Source organism: Ipomoea triloba, chromosome 11, assembly GCF_003576645.1.
Source record: "Ipomoea triloba cultivar NCNSP0323 chromosome 11, ASM357664v1".
Taxonomy (NCBI): Eukaryota; Viridiplantae; Streptophyta; class Magnoliopsida; order Solanales; family Convolvulaceae; genus Ipomoea; species Ipomoea triloba.
This window is the reverse complement of record NC_044926.1, coordinates 902,675-920,024: the sequence shown is the minus strand read 5'-3', so window position 1 is coordinate 920,024 and position 17,350 is coordinate 902,675. Positions and strand designations below refer to the sequence as shown.

At 35.7% G+C, this 17,350-nt stretch overlaps 5 protein-coding genes and 1 non-coding gene across 7 annotated transcripts; 3 read left to right on the top strand and 3 right to left on the bottom strand.

Annotated features, from left to right (window-relative positions):
- Positions 1-573: 573 nt before the first annotated feature.
- LOC115996164 (E3 ubiquitin-protein ligase SIRP1-like) lies at positions 574-1,836 on the bottom strand. The gene has a single exon (XM_031235302.1). It carries the CDS (start codon positions 1,654-1,656, stop codon positions 1,057-1,059), a length of 600 nt encoding a protein of 199 aa, XP_031091162.1. The 5' UTR covers positions 1,657-1,836; the 3' UTR covers positions 574-1,056.
- An 898-nt stretch (positions 1,837-2,734) lies between these two features.
- LOC115996699 lies at positions 2,735-3,750 on the bottom strand. Its single transcript, XM_031236056.1, has one exon. It carries the CDS (start codon positions 3,465-3,467, stop codon positions 3,048-3,050), a length of 420 nt encoding a protein of 139 aa, XP_031091916.1. The 5' UTR covers positions 3,468-3,750; the 3' UTR covers positions 2,735-3,047.
- Positions 3,660-3,741, top strand: TRNAS-GCU. Its single transcript has one exon. It is a non-coding gene; the product is annotated as a tRNA-Ser (tRNA).
- A 241-nt stretch (positions 3,751-3,991) lies between the features above and the next one.
- On the top strand, positions 3,992-7,186 carry LOC115996698 (ribosomal protein S2, mitochondrial). The gene is made up of 4 exons (XM_031236054.1): positions 3,992-4,748; positions 5,658-5,749; positions 5,831-5,919; positions 6,825-7,186. Exons 1-3 carry the CDS (start codon positions 4,144-4,146, stop codon positions 5,911-5,913), a joined length of 780 nt encoding a protein of 259 aa, XP_031091914.1. The 5' UTR covers positions 3,992-4,143; the 3' UTR covers positions 5,914-5,919; positions 6,825-7,186.
- A 918-nt stretch (positions 7,187-8,104) lies between these two features.
- Positions 8,105-9,108, top strand: LOC115995693. Its single transcript, XM_031234797.1, has 2 exons — positions 8,105-8,448; positions 8,763-9,108. Exons 1-2 carry the CDS (start codon positions 8,123-8,125, stop codon positions 8,971-8,973), a joined length of 537 nt encoding a protein of 178 aa, XP_031090657.1. The 5' UTR covers positions 8,105-8,122; the 3' UTR covers positions 8,974-9,108.
- Positions 9,109-10,785: 1,677 nt separating this feature from the next.
- LOC115997487 lies at positions 10,786-15,582 on the bottom strand. Of its 2 annotated transcripts, XM_031237049.1 has the most exons (8): positions 15,443-15,475; positions 14,968-14,975; positions 13,750-14,027; positions 13,580-13,605; positions 13,312-13,398; positions 11,579-13,183; positions 11,270-11,330; positions 10,786-11,176 (listed from the first exon to the last, which is right to left on the bottom strand). In XM_031237049.1, the coding sequence occupies exons 3-8, from the start codon at positions 13,981-13,983 to the stop codon at positions 11,099-11,101; spliced, it is 2,091 nt and encodes a 696-aa protein (XP_031092909.1). In that variant the 5' UTR covers positions 13,984-14,027; positions 14,968-14,975; positions 15,443-15,475; the 3' UTR covers positions 10,786-11,098. The 2 variants fall into 2 exon arrangements, with proteins under 2 accessions (XP_031092909.1, XP_031092908.1); XM_031237048.1 differs by lacking the exon at positions 14,968-14,975 and having other exon boundaries at positions 15,443-15,582.
- Between the last annotated feature and the right edge of the window lie 1,768 nt (positions 15,583-17,350).

Sequence of the window (17,350 nt, the reverse complement as noted above, 5' to 3'; positions counted from 1 at the left end):
TGAGATCGAAAATATGAGTAACAACAAGGTAATTGTTCCTCTAGCGTTGTTGTTGGTTTTGGTGATGGGAATTCCACACTGCTGTAATGGAGTTGAAATAACAATCGAGTGCAACCCACAAGATTGTCTCAAAAAGTGCAGGGATGCATATGGGGGAAAGTTGATCCGTTCATACTGCTATCCTCTTACCGAAAAGTATAACCTTTGTGTTTGCGAACACACTTGACAACCCTTATTTTGCTTCCATTATTATTACTATTAGAAACTTCTAATAAAATAATATCAAGTTTTCAAAATAAAAAGTGGTGGTATTCACTATTCACTAGATCAGACAAAATTATAAAATTACAAATATGTACGTTACAGGTGTATCTATGAATAAGTTATTAGCTCGAGTTTGACAATGCCAATTACAGAAATGTTATAGAGGAAAGCCATGTAAGTTTGTTGAGATCAGAGTAATACAAGTATACAATTAATTAAGCATTTACAAGTCATTTGCCCTTTACATTTTTTGTTCTTTTTGTTTACTTTTGTTCGAGTTTATTTATAACGATTACAAAAACAAAAACAAAAAATAAAAACTCGTTTACTAATTATATATATACTATCTCATTCATCTGTATAATTTTACGAGTTGCCTCAACCTCGATACGAGGGTAGTGAAGTTCTAGAACCTGACATGATACATGATTCTAAATATCCAAAACTTTCAATTTACACTATTAAATTAGTGCATATGACCTTAAAAATAAGTATTCTTGCATGTATCTAACTTAAATAAACCTCTGTCGATTAATGGTTGTGAGTTTTCTAATCATAAAAACACAAATAAGCTCAGAGAGTCCCAGCACATTACCCTTCATCATTATCATCATGACTGATGACTCTCCCTGCAGCAATTAGAACTCCCCAACGCCATAATCAAGCAATCTCATCACTATCTGAATCGCAAGCTCAATCTGCAGAAAGTTCTCAATCAGCTCCACCAAATTACGTGTTTCTGCAATGTGACTGAGCTGGTGCCTTAGTCTGCGAAGAAGATCAGATCATCACTCAGAAGCGCACTGAGAACATCTCCGAGAGATTATAGCTCCGCGGAACTCGCCTAATTGGTGGATGCCAAGCGCCTGAAAACTCATCATCATCATCGTAATCCTCCAAAAATTCTTCAGATTCTACTGATCTCTGCCTGTCAAACGCCCCTGAATCCGCCTTGATCGGCATCTGGAATCGACAAATCGGACACGAATTCTTTATCTTCAACCACCGCGAGATGCAGTTCACGTGGAACTTGTGCTTGCAAGGCAGCACCTTCAAATCCAAATCGAGGAAAAGCTCGTCTTTGCAAATAGGGCAACAAATCGCCGGATCCTTTTCGAGAATCGAAGAGTCGACTTTTATGCGTTGTTGTGATGATTGTGCAGAAAACTCTGAAGCTTGGCTATGGCGGAGGTTTGTATCGGTGGTGAGGGAATTCCGATCATCGTTGGAGCCGTGGTGATGGAGCTGAAGACGGAGATTAATGCGAAAGTTGTCGCCGGAAGGTGCAAAACCACTTGCAGGAGCCAAAAAAATGGAGTTGGAATTGCGTGAGGGAGAAGAATTAGGGTTTGTGTCTGAACAGTTGTGCAGTGACAGAGGCAGAGAATCCATTTGCCCGACGACACTCAGAATCTCGGCTACCGGTACGTCATTTGTTGAATTGTTTGGTAATATGAACTTGCGTAAGTGGAAAATTCCTTTTTTTTTTTTTTTTTTTTTTTTTAACGCGTAAGACGTAAGTGGAAAATTCCTACTCACCCATTGATAATGATCCTAGGAGGCTAGGAATAATAAAGTATTTTTATTTTACAATGAAAGACAAATTAAGTGTGTGTTTGGTTTGTATATTTAAATCAGAATTAGAATGAGTATCAAATATTTAATAATGTTAATGAGTTTTGGTGAATGTATTTTGTATGTTTGATAATAGGGTGAAATAAGAATGATTATTAATAATTGGAAAAGCGAAGGGGGTAAAACCATTATTTTATTAATAAATAAATTTTGCAATTAAGGGAGTGATCAAAATTCATTAACTCAATCTGTCAACCAAACACACTATAAAAGTATAATTAATAAAGTATACTGATGCCAAACTTGTTATACTAATTTTTCATGGAAAATTTTTCCATGGAAAACAAAATACCTAAGATAAGTTAGGAATATAAGTTTCTTTTAGAAAATTTTTTTTCCAATTGAAAATATTTTCTATCCAACTAAACGCTTAAGGGTGACAATTGAGTTCTTGCTGATATAATGTTTTTATTTTCCCCATCAAAGTCAATGGCCAATGTATATTTTGACAATTCCATTCCAATAATTATATATATTTTTGTTTCTTAATATTTATGGGTGTATTTTTGTTTCTTAATATTTATGGGTAATAAACTAATAATCTTGTCAACATGTCCGCCACATGATTTTACTGTATTATTTAGGGTGCCACAATTCCATACATTCTCTCTCTACAATTCCATACATCCTCTCTCTAGTATGTCATTATCTAATCCCACTGTACATTATCTTCTATTATATTCAAAAGGGTCCATTTGAGCAATAATACTTTAACTCCCTGGATAACACATCATCAAATTCTAATCTTTTACATTTGTTATATGTGTGACCTATGACCTTCTCAGTTCATCTAAAGCATTCAAAATGATAAAATAATTTCCCAATGAATCAAACATTTCTAAGATATGAATGAACATTTTTCATATTATCACACACATAATTTCACCATTCATATCATACTCGTTATCTCTTCTTATTGACATTCATTGAACTATGGTTGGTTGAAATAATTTCATACCAACAAATCCAACAATATTGATCCTAAAAACATACCACGAATGCAAGTTTCTGTAATCAAACTTGCACCATAACTCTTAGCTGCAGTAATGGATATCCAAAACTTATTAAACACGATATTACCAGAAGTAAATTGGCCGAATAAACGACAGGATCGAATTTATTTGACGGTTTCAGATTGGAATCGATGTTCAGCCGTTGATCTGAGCGGCTTCTCGGTCGGCGGCTTGTTTGAGGAGGTTATTATCGCTCTCTTCAAGCACCATCTGGATCGGCGACGATCCGAGTCCATCGGCGATGGCGAGCATGATCTTCTTCATCTCGCTCTTGAACTCGTCGCGGTCGATGCTGCCGCTCTGATCTAGATCGAACTTCTCGAATATGGAGTCGTAGAGCTTGGGCAGATCCTCCGGCGGAGTGGCGGCGTCGACGCCGAAGTGAGTCTCGTTGAGGCGGAACGACTCGAACGCCTTCCGCAGCTCCGACCGCGACAGGACGCCGTCGTCGTTGAGGTCCAGCGTCGTGAACCTCTCGTCGACGGCCTTGTTGAAGACCTCGTCATCGTTCACGAAGTTTCGCACCGTTGACCCGTCGATAATCACCACTCCCATCTCTCTCTGTGCTTGATTTTTTTATTATTATTTTTTTCACTGTTTCTTCGCCGCCAGAACAGTATTTGAAGATCTGAGAGATGAAAAGAGAATGGAATTTATGCGAGAAATGGCTTCAGATTTACGATAATTACGCACGTTTTCTGCTACGCTTTGATTCTGTAGATTTAGAGCAGAGATCGTGACAATAATGTCGCTTTGGCCGAGTGGTTAAGGCGTGTGCCTGCTAAGTACATGGGGTTTCCCCGCGAGAGTTCGAATCTCTCAGGCGACGTGTTCTGTTTTTGCATAATCCGCCATTCAAGTATGAAATTGGAGAAATTGCAAGCAAATATACAGCAGGAATGATTCATTAATACAGAGGGAATACGGAATTTTTTTATTTTTTTTAAATTGTTTTTGTCGAATTTTGACGATTACTTTCAAAGTAGTGGGCCTCGGATATAGTCAGCCCAATCTTCACCGCCATTGGCCCATTGGTGTAGCGTAAATGAAAAGTTGTAGGTGTTCATTCATAATTCACTAAAAATACAAGAGCGTCCAATGTAATTCTTCACTGGGCGTTAACAGAAGAACATAAACCCTCCAAATCTCCGATTCCCGATTCCCGATTCCGGCCGGACAGTGATAACTATCACTCAAATCCGCCATTTCTGAGCTCCTCAGCGGTCCAACAATGACGATACACTCAGCGCTAATCCAGAAACTTCTGAGCACAAACGCGCACCTGGGGAAGCGCGTAGCGCAGAACCACTTCAAGATCTATTCCGCGGGCAATCGCAACGCCATGACGGTCATAGACTCTGACAAAACCCTAATATGCATCCGCAGCGCCTGCGATTTCATCAGCAGCCTCGTCCGCGACAGGGCGCGCTTTATCTTCGTCAACACCAACACGCTCTTCGACGACATCATCGATCAGATGACAAAAACCATCGGCTGTCGCAACGACACCTCATGGCGTCTCGGAGGCTTTTTGACAAACAGTTCGAGTCCGCGGAAGTTCAGGAGCCGTAACAAGAAGCTCAACCTTACCGCCGTTCATGCTCCCGATTGTGTCGTGATTTTCGACACTGACAGGAAATCTTCCGTCATTGAGGAGGCGTCTAGGCTGCAGATTCCCATCGTGGGGCTGGTTGACTCCAATATGCCCTGGGATACCTATAAGAAGATCACATACCCTATACCGGCGAATGACTCGGTTCAATTTGTCTATTTGTTCTGCAATTTGATCACCAAGACATTCCTTCATGAGCAGAAGAAGCTGAATCCTGGCACCCGGTACCATTATGTCTTTCAGTAGTAATTAAAGTACTTTTATGGTGAATATTAGGTGAAAATTGGCTTCACTTTCATCTTTGTGCTATGCTTAAGGAGCATTTTTTGTGTATTAATTTTTTTTTCTTTCTATTTTTGCTAACTTTGTGAAGGTTCCCCATAATTATGTGAGAAGTTGTCCTATCAAAAAGGAAATATTGAATGAATTGATTGTAAAATTCTGAGATTTTAATGTTTTTTTGCTCTCTAGTATGAATGGTAAAGAAAATGGAATTTCCATAATAAAAGCAAGCCCCTCTGATAGCATTTTCTTAGAAGAATAAGTAGTAAAATATATCTGTTGATAAATTTGTGTAATTAAGCATTTTACAATTTGAAAACTCATATTTTTCCATACCCCGCAGTTTTTTAAAAATATATTGTATGTCTAACATGTTTGGCTGCAGAGGTGTATATAAGTATATTTATGTTATATATTCTATTTACATTGCTAGTAAACTGTTTTCAGTGTGTTCAGTCATTCATATACTATGAAATTCATCTTTCTGTCTTATGGTTGTTTGTATGTTTTTCAATAGTGTGGTGATATTTGTATTCCTTTTTGTAGAGATGACCCATTTTGATGCATAAAACATCCTTTTTTTTCCCCACTTACTAGACTGTCTTGTTTTAAAAGCTTGGGAATTTGTGCTTTGAACTGAATTTATCTAAAATGTAAACTGTGACCTCACTAAATGACATAAAGACATTCACATATGGTTCTCACAATTGATAGCATTTTGTCAGAGTTGGTAAAATCTTCTCTTAGTAATTAAATTGATTGAATATGAATTTGTACTTGTGACACTCACATATCGTTTCTTTGACTTACATATTTCTCTTATTTCTTCTGAATCATATATGTATATGAAGAGAGGATGTTCAATTCCTTGACCAAAGCAAGACGGCTACCAAGGACAAAGTAACTGTTCTCCCTCATGAGAACTTAGAACCGCTTTCTGAGGGTAAAACTTTGTTGCTTTTTGATCCTTTTTGTTTCTTTTTACTAATGATAGTCTCAGTCATTAGTTCTCTCATTACTGCAGATCTTTCTGAAACTAAACAGCTATTGGACAAACATGTTGTTTTGAACTTCACTGGTAATTCGGGTACAGATGGGCTCCAATAAGCCAAAGTAAGCATTTGTTTTAGATTTAAGGGATACTGATTATTTAGTGCATGAAGATAGACTTAATGATCTGTGGACTATATTAACGCCACAGCTTTATATCAGGAAAGCTGTGGCGTTAATATAGTCCGTGTCTAATCCGTGCATTATAACTAACCACAGCTTTCCTGAGTTTTTGTGCATTCTGTTTTATTGTTGAGTTTTTTGTTGAAACAAAGGGCAGGATACTGTTAGCTAGCAGCTCTTCTGCCAGTACCTCAACCCAATTTTAACTTTTAACAGTATCCTGCCCTTTGTTTCACTGAGTTTTTTGTGCATTCTGTTTTATTGTTGAGCATTACTAGCTAAAATGTGCATTTCCGAAATTAACAGATTACATAATTGAGTTGTTTGAATGTGTTATGGGGTAATATGTGCAGTAAGGGGTGGTTTCTCTGTGCAACTGAAATAAGTCTTGTGTCCAACAAGAAATAGTTAACCAATTTTTTAATACATTTAGGGTGTATTTGGTTGACAGGTTCTGATATAAGGTATGGGTATCAAATTGATTGTTATTGTTTGGTTGACAGGTTTTTAGAATACTATGGGTTTGGAATACCCCATTAATTGAAAAACTCATACCCTTATTAAATAAGGGTTTCATTTCCTTTCATCCTTTCTTCCCCAACTATTAATAATCATTCCTATTCCACCCTACTACCAAACATGCATAATACTTTTACCAAAACCCATTACTCTTATCAAGTATTTGATACCCATGCCGATTCCGATTTCCATGTGCGAACCAAACACACCCTTAATATATTTTTTGTGTGTGCACAAGTGGGATAGAGTATTTTGATTCTTAGTTTTATTCCTAGCAGTGAGCTCTTTGATATATTCTTATTTTGTATGCTTTTTGTATTGAGCAGTTGCAGCAAAGAATAAAAAATCCAAGAAGACCAATGACGATTTTGTTGATCCACGAAGGCAAGAATCACAGGATAAGCAAGATGGAAATGGGGCACAATATGAATTTACAGCCGAAACGGCTATGAATTTATTTGGCGTATGGGGTTTGTTAAACATATTAAAACTATGGAAACGTATTGCTTTATACACTGAGGACAATAATCTCATATTCCGGCGTGTGCAGCTGGGATTAAGAGTTCTGTGCATTGTTGTAATTTCGGTCAATTCTTGGAATGTTAGAAATCTGTCGCCACTTTATCGTACATATCACTCAATTGGGTTATTTAATCTTTTATAAAATCTTAATGGATTTTGAAGTAAATTATTATATATATATAAAAAAAAAACAAATTGGGGCTGGATGTGTGTTTTTTAATCTATTATTAATACATTTATTAATGTATTTTTCCCTTCAAAAAATTTACTAAATGCATTTAACGTAAGAACTGCGATTTTGTGCATTGTCCGTATAATTTTTTGTACTAATAATAGTTCAGTATTTTTTATTAAGTGATTACTTTAAGGTCTTTCATTATCATTTCGGGGATTTCACACTGCCAATTTGCATGTGGGAAAAACATCCATCACACAACCTTTGAGAGATTTTGAATGACCAAAAAAAAAAATCATATTAAACCAAATACAATCAACCTCAGCTCCTTCAACATAGTGTAGCTACACTACAACCTAGTAAACATAAAAGACAGTATGATACACACAAAACTCACGAATACGCACAGTTGTACACTGGGAAAAAGCAATATTTTAAAATTACCTAATGCACAAAAAACTCATGTATACAATTACTATTCCTAAAAAAAAAAAAAAAAAAAAAAAAAAAAAAACACCCAAAAAAAAAAAAAACAAAAAAAAAAAAAAAAAAAAAAAAAAAGCGTACCACCCAAATTAATTAAAACCATGCATGAAAAAAAAAATACTACTCCGTAATAAAGCTCTCTAACAACAAACCGTGTAGAATAATTTTATAAAAGGAGATAAAATCCCAGCCACATATTAACAAAAATCAACCATCAAGATTAATCCACATTTCTGGGAAAGTATCCTCATTTGATCTATATATAATCAATAACAAACAAATAGTATGATTCGGTTATTATTTGTGGGCATCCTTGAATTTCTCTTTTTTGTATAACAAATTCCATGCATATATATACATCAATCAATCCCAAAACATCTTCTTTCATTTTAAATTAGAATAAGAATAAAAATAAATAACTGAAAAATATAATATAATAAAATGGTGAGTTTGAAGGGATTCATTGTGACATTGTGGGTGGTGTATCTAACCTCGAAGACCACCCTTGTCCTCCATGCCGATGCTGCCCGCACTGGCGCCGCTGCGCCGGCTGCCGCCGGCGGCAATGTTTACTGCTCCACTATTTCCGCCGTCCCTGACAGAGTCCGATGCGAGAAAGTGACGAAAACCGCCACAAATTGGAGCCAGGCAATGACGATGGCTTTAACGGACGCATCCAAACACGCCGCACATGTGGTCCATGACAGTAAAACGGTGTCTTTGGGAGACACCGGCTGCTCTGAGACCTACACTAACATCGAAGCCAGGTAAATTAATTAATCCTTTCTCTAAAATGCACGCATAAACATATTTGGATTAGACCATGAGTGTCCTGAGCAGATCTTAACTGTAAGAGAAACCTTTCGGTTCGCAGCGAAATAACCGAATTAAGGAGCAAAGTGTTGGTCAGATTAATTTTTTTTCATATAAGAGGGGATTCGGATCTCGTTCTCTCTTAAGAAAGTGCACGGCCACTCATGCCAAAGAAACTAGTTTACATAAACATTTTTTTTTTTGAGACAAGTTTACATAAACATATTTGATTTTAATGTTGAATAATAATAATATATGTGGTGTGCAGATTGAAGGAATGCTTGGATTTAGTCAGCAAAGGGGACAAGGGTGATGAAATAAACTTCAAACTCTCTGCGTGTGTAACCGCTCTTGAAGATTGTAAAAATAGACTTCAAGATGATAGAGATGACGAGACTCCGTTTTATATACTTAATCGTCATTTCAATCACGCCCTCAAAATTTGCTTGGTTGTTGATAAATCCAGAAATGCGGAGTGATTGAGTGAAATTAAGATAGTATCATATATATCATGAGATATTTGTTTATATTGGAAAAAAAAAAAAAGAGATTAGGTGTAGGATTTTTTTTTGAGTAAAGACAGGAGATCCATTTATATGTCATCTAACTCTTGGCAGCAGCATTGTCCTCTATGAAATATATAATTCTACAAGTTTGCCAGCTCAATGTGTTCATTTAATTTTATTCACCTTAGGCTTGTTTTTTACTGTATGAATCAAAAAGTATTTTTTTTTATGAAGAAAAAATATCAGAAAATATAATGTTACCTAACAACACTTTATTCTATTAGTCACAACAAAAAAATTTAATTTTGTATAGTATGTTTTTATTTTATTTATTTTTATGATCCATGAGAGAAGACCAAATGTCCAAAAGTTTATATATTCCATTAGAGAGTTTCATAATTATTACTTTTTCATTTTATAAGCTTGGGACTTTAGGGCGTAACTTTCAATGTCAAATATTAGTCTTAAAATTCTACTCTAACAGAATATAATTCTACTCTAACAGAATATATGCTATGGAATGGTGAAAGTTTTTCACAAAATTTCAATGGTTAATACTTAATAGTAGCATCTAGGTCTTGTTTGTTTAAGTTTACATAATGTTCCATATAAGTTGAAAAGTTTTTCACAACATTTTAATGACTAATAGTACCTTCTAAGTCTTTTGCATGAAAAGTTTACCTAAAGTTCCACCATATATTATCAATGAACATCACATGAAGTATAATTATAAATTTATGAATTATTCTTAAGAGAAAAATCAAACGAATAAATGAATTATGAATTGTCTGGTAAAAAGCATTTTGATATTTACAAGCCAATTGAAATATATAACTCATATAATTTTCTTTAATTGAAATATTGGAGGATACCAAAATACCTACATTATCAAATATAAAAAAAATGAGTTAGTGATCTATATTTTTTGAGATATAGATATTGTCACCATGTAAGTAAAATGATTCTTGAATTTGTAATGTTGCTTTTCGGTTTTTGTTGGATTACTATGTGCCATTCATTTTAATATTATGTAATCCAAATTCAAGATACCTTGAGGAAGTCTTGGATCTCCTGTCAACTTGATACCTTGGATCTCCTGTCAACTTGATACCTTGAAGAAGTCTTGGATCTACTGTCGTCGTCATCTTGGATCTACTGTTGTCGTCCATGAAGAACTTGATACCTTGAAGAAGTCTCGTCGTCCATGAAGACCTTAGTTATTTATTTTTAAATATTTTAATTTAGATGTAATACAAGCATTTTTAAATATTTTAATTTAGATGTAATACAAGCTTTTGGTATAAACTTTTTGACCTTTTTTTCATAATTATTATTTTTTCATTTCATAATAATAATAATAATAATAATAATATTTTTTAAATATTTTAATTTAGATGTAATACAAGCATTTTTAAATATTTTAATTTAGATGTAATACAAGCTTTTGGTATAAACTTTTTGACTTTTTTTTCATAATTATTATTTTTTCATTTCATAATAATAATAATAATAATAATATTTCCATTTAACACTCCCATATGGATGATGGGAGTGGGTTCGATGGAGGCAACTGTTGACTCGTTGTGCTTTAGTAGGTTGAGAAAGTAGCTATGAACAAATACTACATTGTAACAGAGTTAGTAGTACTAAAAAAAATATTATTATTATTATAATACATATTGGAAATGAATTGGAATTTTGCAATGATAAAGATAGCCTTATGAATAATCTAAGATTCACCCAAAAAAAAAACAGATGAATAAAGCAACTGTGGAGACTGACTGATAGGAGGGGAATGAACTTTTATTAGAAGAAGCAACGTTCACATTACATTAAGTAAAATAAAAAAGGAAGCAAAGTTCACATTACAATAAGTAAAATGAAAAAGGTGCCTAAGATATAAGAATCTGAATTCTGAATTCTGAATTCTGAATCCCATGTAACTCAGAGAACTAGAAAAAAAAGACACAAACTGACACTAAGATAACATGCCACACAGTTCAGAATGGACCATGAAATGCTTTATCCTGACTACAATTTAAAGGAAGCCAACACCAATTAGGCAAGGCAATGCTACCCCATTCATGTTCTTCAAAAACTAGTATCTGTTCCCAGATCCCAGCATCCCTGCTGCTTCTGGAGTGTTGCGAAAGTATGTATCATAGAAATTTAGCAACTGCAAAAAGAAAATTGAATTCTGTAAGTAGTGCGTTATAATATTAAGATGCCATGATTGATTGCCATCTAAGCAAAGAAGAGAATTTCTTACCAGGAAGGGGTTGTTAGCCTTCAGAAAATCATTGGTTACTCTGACCACTTTTCCATCAGACCTATAGCCAGACAGACAGGCAAAGAAGGCAACAGACAGAAAGGTTAATGGTAGAACAAACGAATTCTTTAGTGGAGTGGGGGTGAAAATAGCATGAATATATGCGTTAAAGGTTAATCACCCATTGTAATAAATCCAAAAACACAATCAACCTCTGATAGCCTATAATTCATGCAGTTTTTTTTTTTGATCAAAATAATTCATGCAGTTAATCACAAGATAAAGGAGAGTTCACAATGAGTTACAAACCTCTTGGCCTCAAAGGTTAAGATTCCTCTGCTTACAGAAGCTTGACAGCTTAGAGCTCTCATTATCTCATTAATGGTGACGTTTTCGAACCCATCTTTCCCAAATGCAGTCATGTTACTACAAGTAGTCCTTATCGGATCTTGTGCATCATCACTTGTATGAACAGAAGATTTTCCTGTAAACTTCCTAGTAGAGCCTACCGTCTTCCTTATAGCACGGGGAGCAGATCTAGCACAACGACCAGATCGAACTGGTTTCCCGATGTTAGACTTAGAAAACCCAGGTGGAAAGCAAACTCCTAGTTGAGTCTCCTCTGAATCTGCAACGGATTTTTTCAGACTGGAACCATTGGTTATTAAAGGATGTTCATCCCGCGCCCTGCTACTTCCAGAAACTTTTGGCCTGCAAACATCATTGCTCACATTATTTTCAATGCTCGAGTCATCAAGACAACGAATGGGCACAGCCACCAATGGTATTCCCTTCGTAGCTGGCACATTATCCTTGGCAGATGCACTGGAAGCACAACGACCAGATCGAACTGGTTTCCCGATGTTAGACTTAGAAAACCCAGGTGGAAAGCAAGCTCCTAGTTCAGTCTCCTCTGAATCTGCAACGGATTTTTTCAGACTGGAACCATTGGATATTAAAGGATGTTCATCCCGCGCCCTGCTACTTCCAGAAACTTTTGGCCTGCAAACATCATTGCTCACATTATTTTCAATGCTTGAGTCATCAAGACATGGAATGGGCACAGCCACCAATGGTATTCCCTTCGTAGCTGGCACATTATCCTTGGCAGCTGCACTGGAAGCACAACGACCAGATCGAACTGGTTTCCCGATGTTAGACTTAGAAAACCCAGGTGGAAAGCAAGTTCCTAGTATTTGAGTCTCCTCTGAATCTGCAACGGATTTTTCCAGACTGGAACCATTGGTTACTAAAGGACGTTCATTCCACCCCCTGCTACTTCCAGAAACTTTTGGCCTGCAAACATCACTGCTCACATTATTTTCAATGCTTGAGTCATCAAGACATGGAATGGGCACAGCCACCAATGGTATTCCCTTCGTAGCTGGCACATTATCCTTGGCAGCTGCACTGGAAGCACAACGACCATATCGAACTGGTTTCCCGATGTTAGACTTAGAAAACCCAGGTGGAAGGCAAGTTCCTAGTATTTGAGTCTCCTCTGAATCTGCAACGGATTTTTCCAGACTGGAACCATTGGTTACTAAAGGATGTTCATTCCGCGCCCTGCTACTTCCAGAAACTTTTGGCCTGCAAACATCATTGGCCACATGATTTTCAATGCTTGAGTCATCAAGACATTGAAAGGGCACAGCCACCAATGGTATTCCCTTCGTAGCTGGCACATTATCCTTGGCAGCTGCACTGGAATGACACGGCATATTCCTTGTTTCAATACCCATAGTATCCTTAGCAGCAGGAGCAGAAGCATACTGCCTTCTCCTTGTTTTGGTTTGAGGAGTAACCTTAGCAGCTGCAGCAGAATGATGCAGCCCCATCTCTGTTCTAGTAAGAGTAGCACTTAACTTGCGCTTACGCCCACGCCTGGATCGTTTCCCTGAATGTGCACGAGACCTTCAAAATATTTTAAAATAAAATTAGGGTTAAGATACAGGCTGTTTGAGTAAGTTTTTGACACATGATCAGTCTGATATAATGACAATTAAATAAAACGGGTTAAGAAAGGATATCAAGAGTAAAACCTCTTTTCAAAGGCAGTAACAACATCAGGGCATGATGACAGATTCTCATGTGGCTCCCAAGTGTTCGCAGACTCCGGCCAACCTCGCCTTTTCAAAAAACACATCCAACATCAATCAATCAGAGCCACAGTTAGAATTATCCAATTTATACGATTTTTAGAAAATAAATAAATAAAATTTGGCACCCTCCCTTAGAATTTGCAAATTTTCTAAGAATAACAGCAGTTTTTGCATTCCCTTAACCCAAAGAACAGAAGGACTTGCATACCATTTAATCAAGTACTGGACTTTGCCCTTTTGATTTTCCAGAGTTCCAAAAATTTGCAAAACAGCACAAGAAATCATAGCCAAAGACACAAATCAGTAACAGAAATGAAAAATGCAAACAACACATATATAAGGAGAAATCTTCGCCAAATAAAGATAAAAGTAATTAACCTGTCGCAATCGCTTCTTCCTTATTGCCTCAAGCTCATAAAACCCTTCTTCGAACCGAGGCCTTTTATTTTCTCCCTCTGCCACCAATTTCAGTTGCTCAGAAGGTGCCTGAGCATTCACTGGAGAATCAAGGGGATGCATAGCACCCACGCCATTCCTTCCAGCGAGGATACCTCCATCCTCAGCGGGTTTAGAGGATTCAGCACTGAACGATATTGGTTTCCTTCCCTTCATTTTTCCCTTTTTTTCAGGAAGGCAGGCTTTTTGAGAGGTTTTTTCTGTATTGTACACGTTATTGGGGGAAGTAAGGAAGCAGATGGTTCCAATTACAACCAGGGAGGGAGTCTTATATATTTGTGAAACTTCACTAATTTACCTTTTTACATTCCCAGCTACTGCCCAGTAAAATTAATAAGTTTTACAATAATGAATTAATAATTTTTTTATGAATTTAATTCTTAATGGTTTTATTTGATCAAATCGTTAAAATAGATGCTTGGTAAATACGGAGTAGTAGGTAGTCATTAATCAACTGAAACGTTGACAAGAACAGCTGAGAACATAAAATAAATAACTTATAGAAGTTTCACAACAACATAACTCCAAATAGTGTTTCAAATTGACAAATTCTATTTATCTTATTCCAACGACTACTTTGCACACTAATTGATGAAAATTATCTTAACTATAAATTAGTCAAAAATCAAAATAATTATTACACATTCTTTGACAAAAGTACCTAAAATTAATAATAATAATAATAATAATAATAATAATAATAATAATAATTCTATTCTAATTTTGGAAAAGCATAATAAATTTTTACAGTAAGTAAAATCTGATCCATTCTATGTATTTAGAAATTTTCTTAAATTTTCATTTTATTAACTCCCTCCAAAGACAAATTGTTGGCCTATACTTATTTCCAAATAAGAACAGCTATTATTAGTAATGTATTAATGGTGTTCAAAGTATTAGGATGTGCAAATTCACACAATTAATGCTCTCTATTTTGTATTGGATACAATTATTATCATGTCATATTGATAATCAATCTATCCAAAATTGTATTAAAAAATAAGTATTATAATTTATAATGTCATATTGATGATGAATCTATCCAAAATTGCATTCAAAGATTTTTGTGTGTGTTAACAGCTGCACCAAAACACTGTTTACCCCACCATGCTAAGGTTCTTCATGCAAAAACATGTTCACCTGAAATTCTTTTTGTCATAACACAACATCATATTAAAACAATTGTTGCATCATTCATAGCATAGATAATTCTATGGATGTAAACACAATGAGAGAAAATGCTTTTCCAGTTTCATGAGGCATTTAAATTTTTGCACAAAAGATATATCAAAAGTAACATTATTGTGAAACACAATACTATTCCCATCTAGTTTTCATGAAAAATGTTGGTGTGAAACAGTAAGGTATCTCATTATCTGTAGGGTTTTAACTTTTAATTCTTAAGGAAAAATAAAAGCAACAAAACAAACATAAGATAATTTATAATTTAAAATTTTAAAAAAAAAAACACACACACAAACCGATTATCATATGTTAGACGCTTCACGAATTTGAGCTAAGATGCGTCAAATAAATAAAATTAAACAAGTTTAATCACAATTGCAATACATACAAGAAGAAAAATAATAAAATGGAGGAAGATTGGAGGACAAACCGGTTTTAGGGATTTTAGTCGACGGAGCACCATTTTCCGATCAGATATGTTCCGCCATTTTTTCAGGATGCTGAAGGCTAAGGATCACCCCAAGCGCTCAACTCAGCTGGAAACCTGAAGATGCGTGGAGCTAGAGGACTTCTAGACGCGGTGCGGAAAGGAGTCCGAGCGGCATTGGCCTCAGATGCCATCCTGGAGGCGGCGTTACGAACAGCAGAGGAGCGGAAAATTGATCTAGTGTGGCGGAGACAGCAGCGATTACCGATTTTACTTGAAAGTTTGCTTCAGTCCCCGATGCTGTTCATGATTGATGAACGTGTTGCGCTGCGTTGTCAAGCCGGTGAGCGAATTCCCCATACCGGCATAAACCCTAATGTCAGCAGCCTTTATCGATCATCGTCGAGATCGATGCCCGCTATTTCTTCCGGTATATGATGCGGCTTTATCATCTGCCGCCATCGGCCTCCGTAATCCCTATGAAACTATGACCTATGCGGCTTTATCATCTGCCGCCGTCGGCCTACGGAGAGAATGTCGTTGCCTCGTTGGTGAAAATCTGGTTACGGCGGTTGGGCAATTTTGTCCCCCACACCCAGCCTCTTTTATTTATTCATGGACCATTCACTTTTAAACATTGTGCAATTGAACTATCGAATAAAAATAATGTGTAATTAGACCATAAAAAATTATACAATTAATTTTTTTTAATGAGTTACTTCTAAATTTTCTTTAAATATAATGGCATAATTTAAAATTATATATATATATATATATATATAATATTTTTAAAATTTCAGAATGTATAGTCAACCAGATCGGACGAAGGAGGGGGATCCATAGTTGTCACCATCCTCGTTCAGGATGAAGATGAGAACAACCATGACTGCCTCCCCCTTATCCACAGTAGACGTTGGAGAAGACCAGAGAAGGCAATCACTAGGTTGCTTCTCCAGTGAGATGGTCACCTTCTCAGTGATAAGGCATCCCACGGGTTGCTTTCTCGCCGGATAAGGGCATAAGGCAACTCAATGGTTGCCTTATCCGGTCTTCTCCAACGTTGATTCACTCGGCTACCATTTTACGGTCGCTAAGAGTGTTAGCAAACAGAACTTTCGACAAACTACTCGTGTTCGAGCTCGATAAGTGTTCGTTTATTAAGGTAAACGAACATTAACAAACAAAATTTAAAGTTTGTTTAATAAACGAACAGAGTCTGAACAGTGTTAAGCTCGTTTGCTAAGTGTTTGCGAACAAGCTCATTTGTGTTTGTTTAGTAGTGCTTGTGAACAAGCTCGCTTGTGTTCGTTTAGTAATGTTCGCGAACAAGTTCGTTTGGTGTTCGTTTAATAATGTTTGCAAATGTGTTTACAATCATATTTACCTTTGGTTAAAGATTGATGAGTTTCATCCACTCAACCACACTCTCCAGGTGACTAACCAATTTTTGGACTTCATTGCACCAAAATACAATGTTGATGGGTTTAACTGTTATTTTAAAAAGTTTAGGTGCATAATTGACTTCTTAGGTAATGTTTGAGTGATTATTTGACTCTTTTTTCTTTTTTTTCTTTTTTTGAACACCAACTATATTTGGAATAAAATCCACACCATATGCTATTCATGGTATGTTTATAACTCTATATTGTCTTTTTCAAAATAAGTGATATTTTTCTCTTATAAAAATTACTTTTTAGTGTTGTTTTCATATTAATTAATTAATTAATTAACCTATTATACCATAAGTAAAAAAATGTAAATTTAATAATCGAATACGAAAGAACTGATTTAAGTAAAGTTCTATACGGACTAGACAGTGAATATTATGCTGTAAATTCATAAAGAAAATCTAGCATTACTCAATTTGAAAAACTTTAGGTATATAATTAAATTAGAATAGAATAAATGTAA

What these genes read in the sequence shown, in the direction of transcription:
- LOC115996699 (XM_031236056.1), bottom strand. Translation starts at nt 3,467, where the DNA reads ATGGGAGTGGTGATTATCGACGGGTCAACGGTGCGAAACTTCGTGAAC.
- LOC115995693 (XM_031234797.1), top strand. Translation starts at nt 8,123, where the DNA reads ATGGTGAGTTTGAAGGGATTCATTGTGACATTGTGGGTGGTGTATCTA. An exon ending in TACACTAACATCGAAGCCAG is followed by an intron (nt 8,449 to 8,762) that starts GTAAATTAATTA and finishes TGTGGTGTGCAG; the next exon opens with ATTGAAGGAATGCTTGGATT.
- LOC115996164 (XM_031235302.1), bottom strand. Translation starts at nt 1,656, where the DNA reads ATGGATTCTCTGCCTCTGTCACTGCACAACTGTTCAGACACAAACCCT.
- LOC115996698 (XM_031236054.1), top strand. Translation starts at nt 4,144, where the DNA reads ATGACGATACACTCAGCGCTAATCCAGAAACTTCTGAGCACAAACGCG. An exon ending in AAGCTGAATCCTGGCACCCG is followed by an intron (nt 4,749 to 5,657) that starts GTACCATTATGT and finishes ATGTATATGAAG; the next exon opens with AGAGGATGTTCAATTCCTTG. An exon ending in CTTAGAACCGCTTTCTGAGG is followed by an intron (nt 5,750 to 5,830) that starts GTAAAACTTTGT and finishes TCATTACTGCAG; the next exon opens with ATCTTTCTGAAACTAAACAG.
- LOC115997487 (XM_031237048.1), bottom strand. Translation starts at nt 13,983, where the DNA reads ATGAAGGGAAGGAAACCAATATCGTTCAGTGCTGAATCCTCTAAACCC. An exon ending in GTTACTGCCTTTGAAAAGAG is followed by an intron (nt 13,184 to 13,311) that starts GTTTTACTCTTG and finishes AATATTTTGAAG; the next exon opens with GTCTCGTGCACATTCAGGGA. An exon ending in AGGCTAACAACCCCTTCCTG is followed by an intron (nt 11,177 to 11,269) that starts GTAAGAAATTCT and finishes TTCTTTTTGCAG; the next exon opens with TTGCTAAATTTCTATGATAC.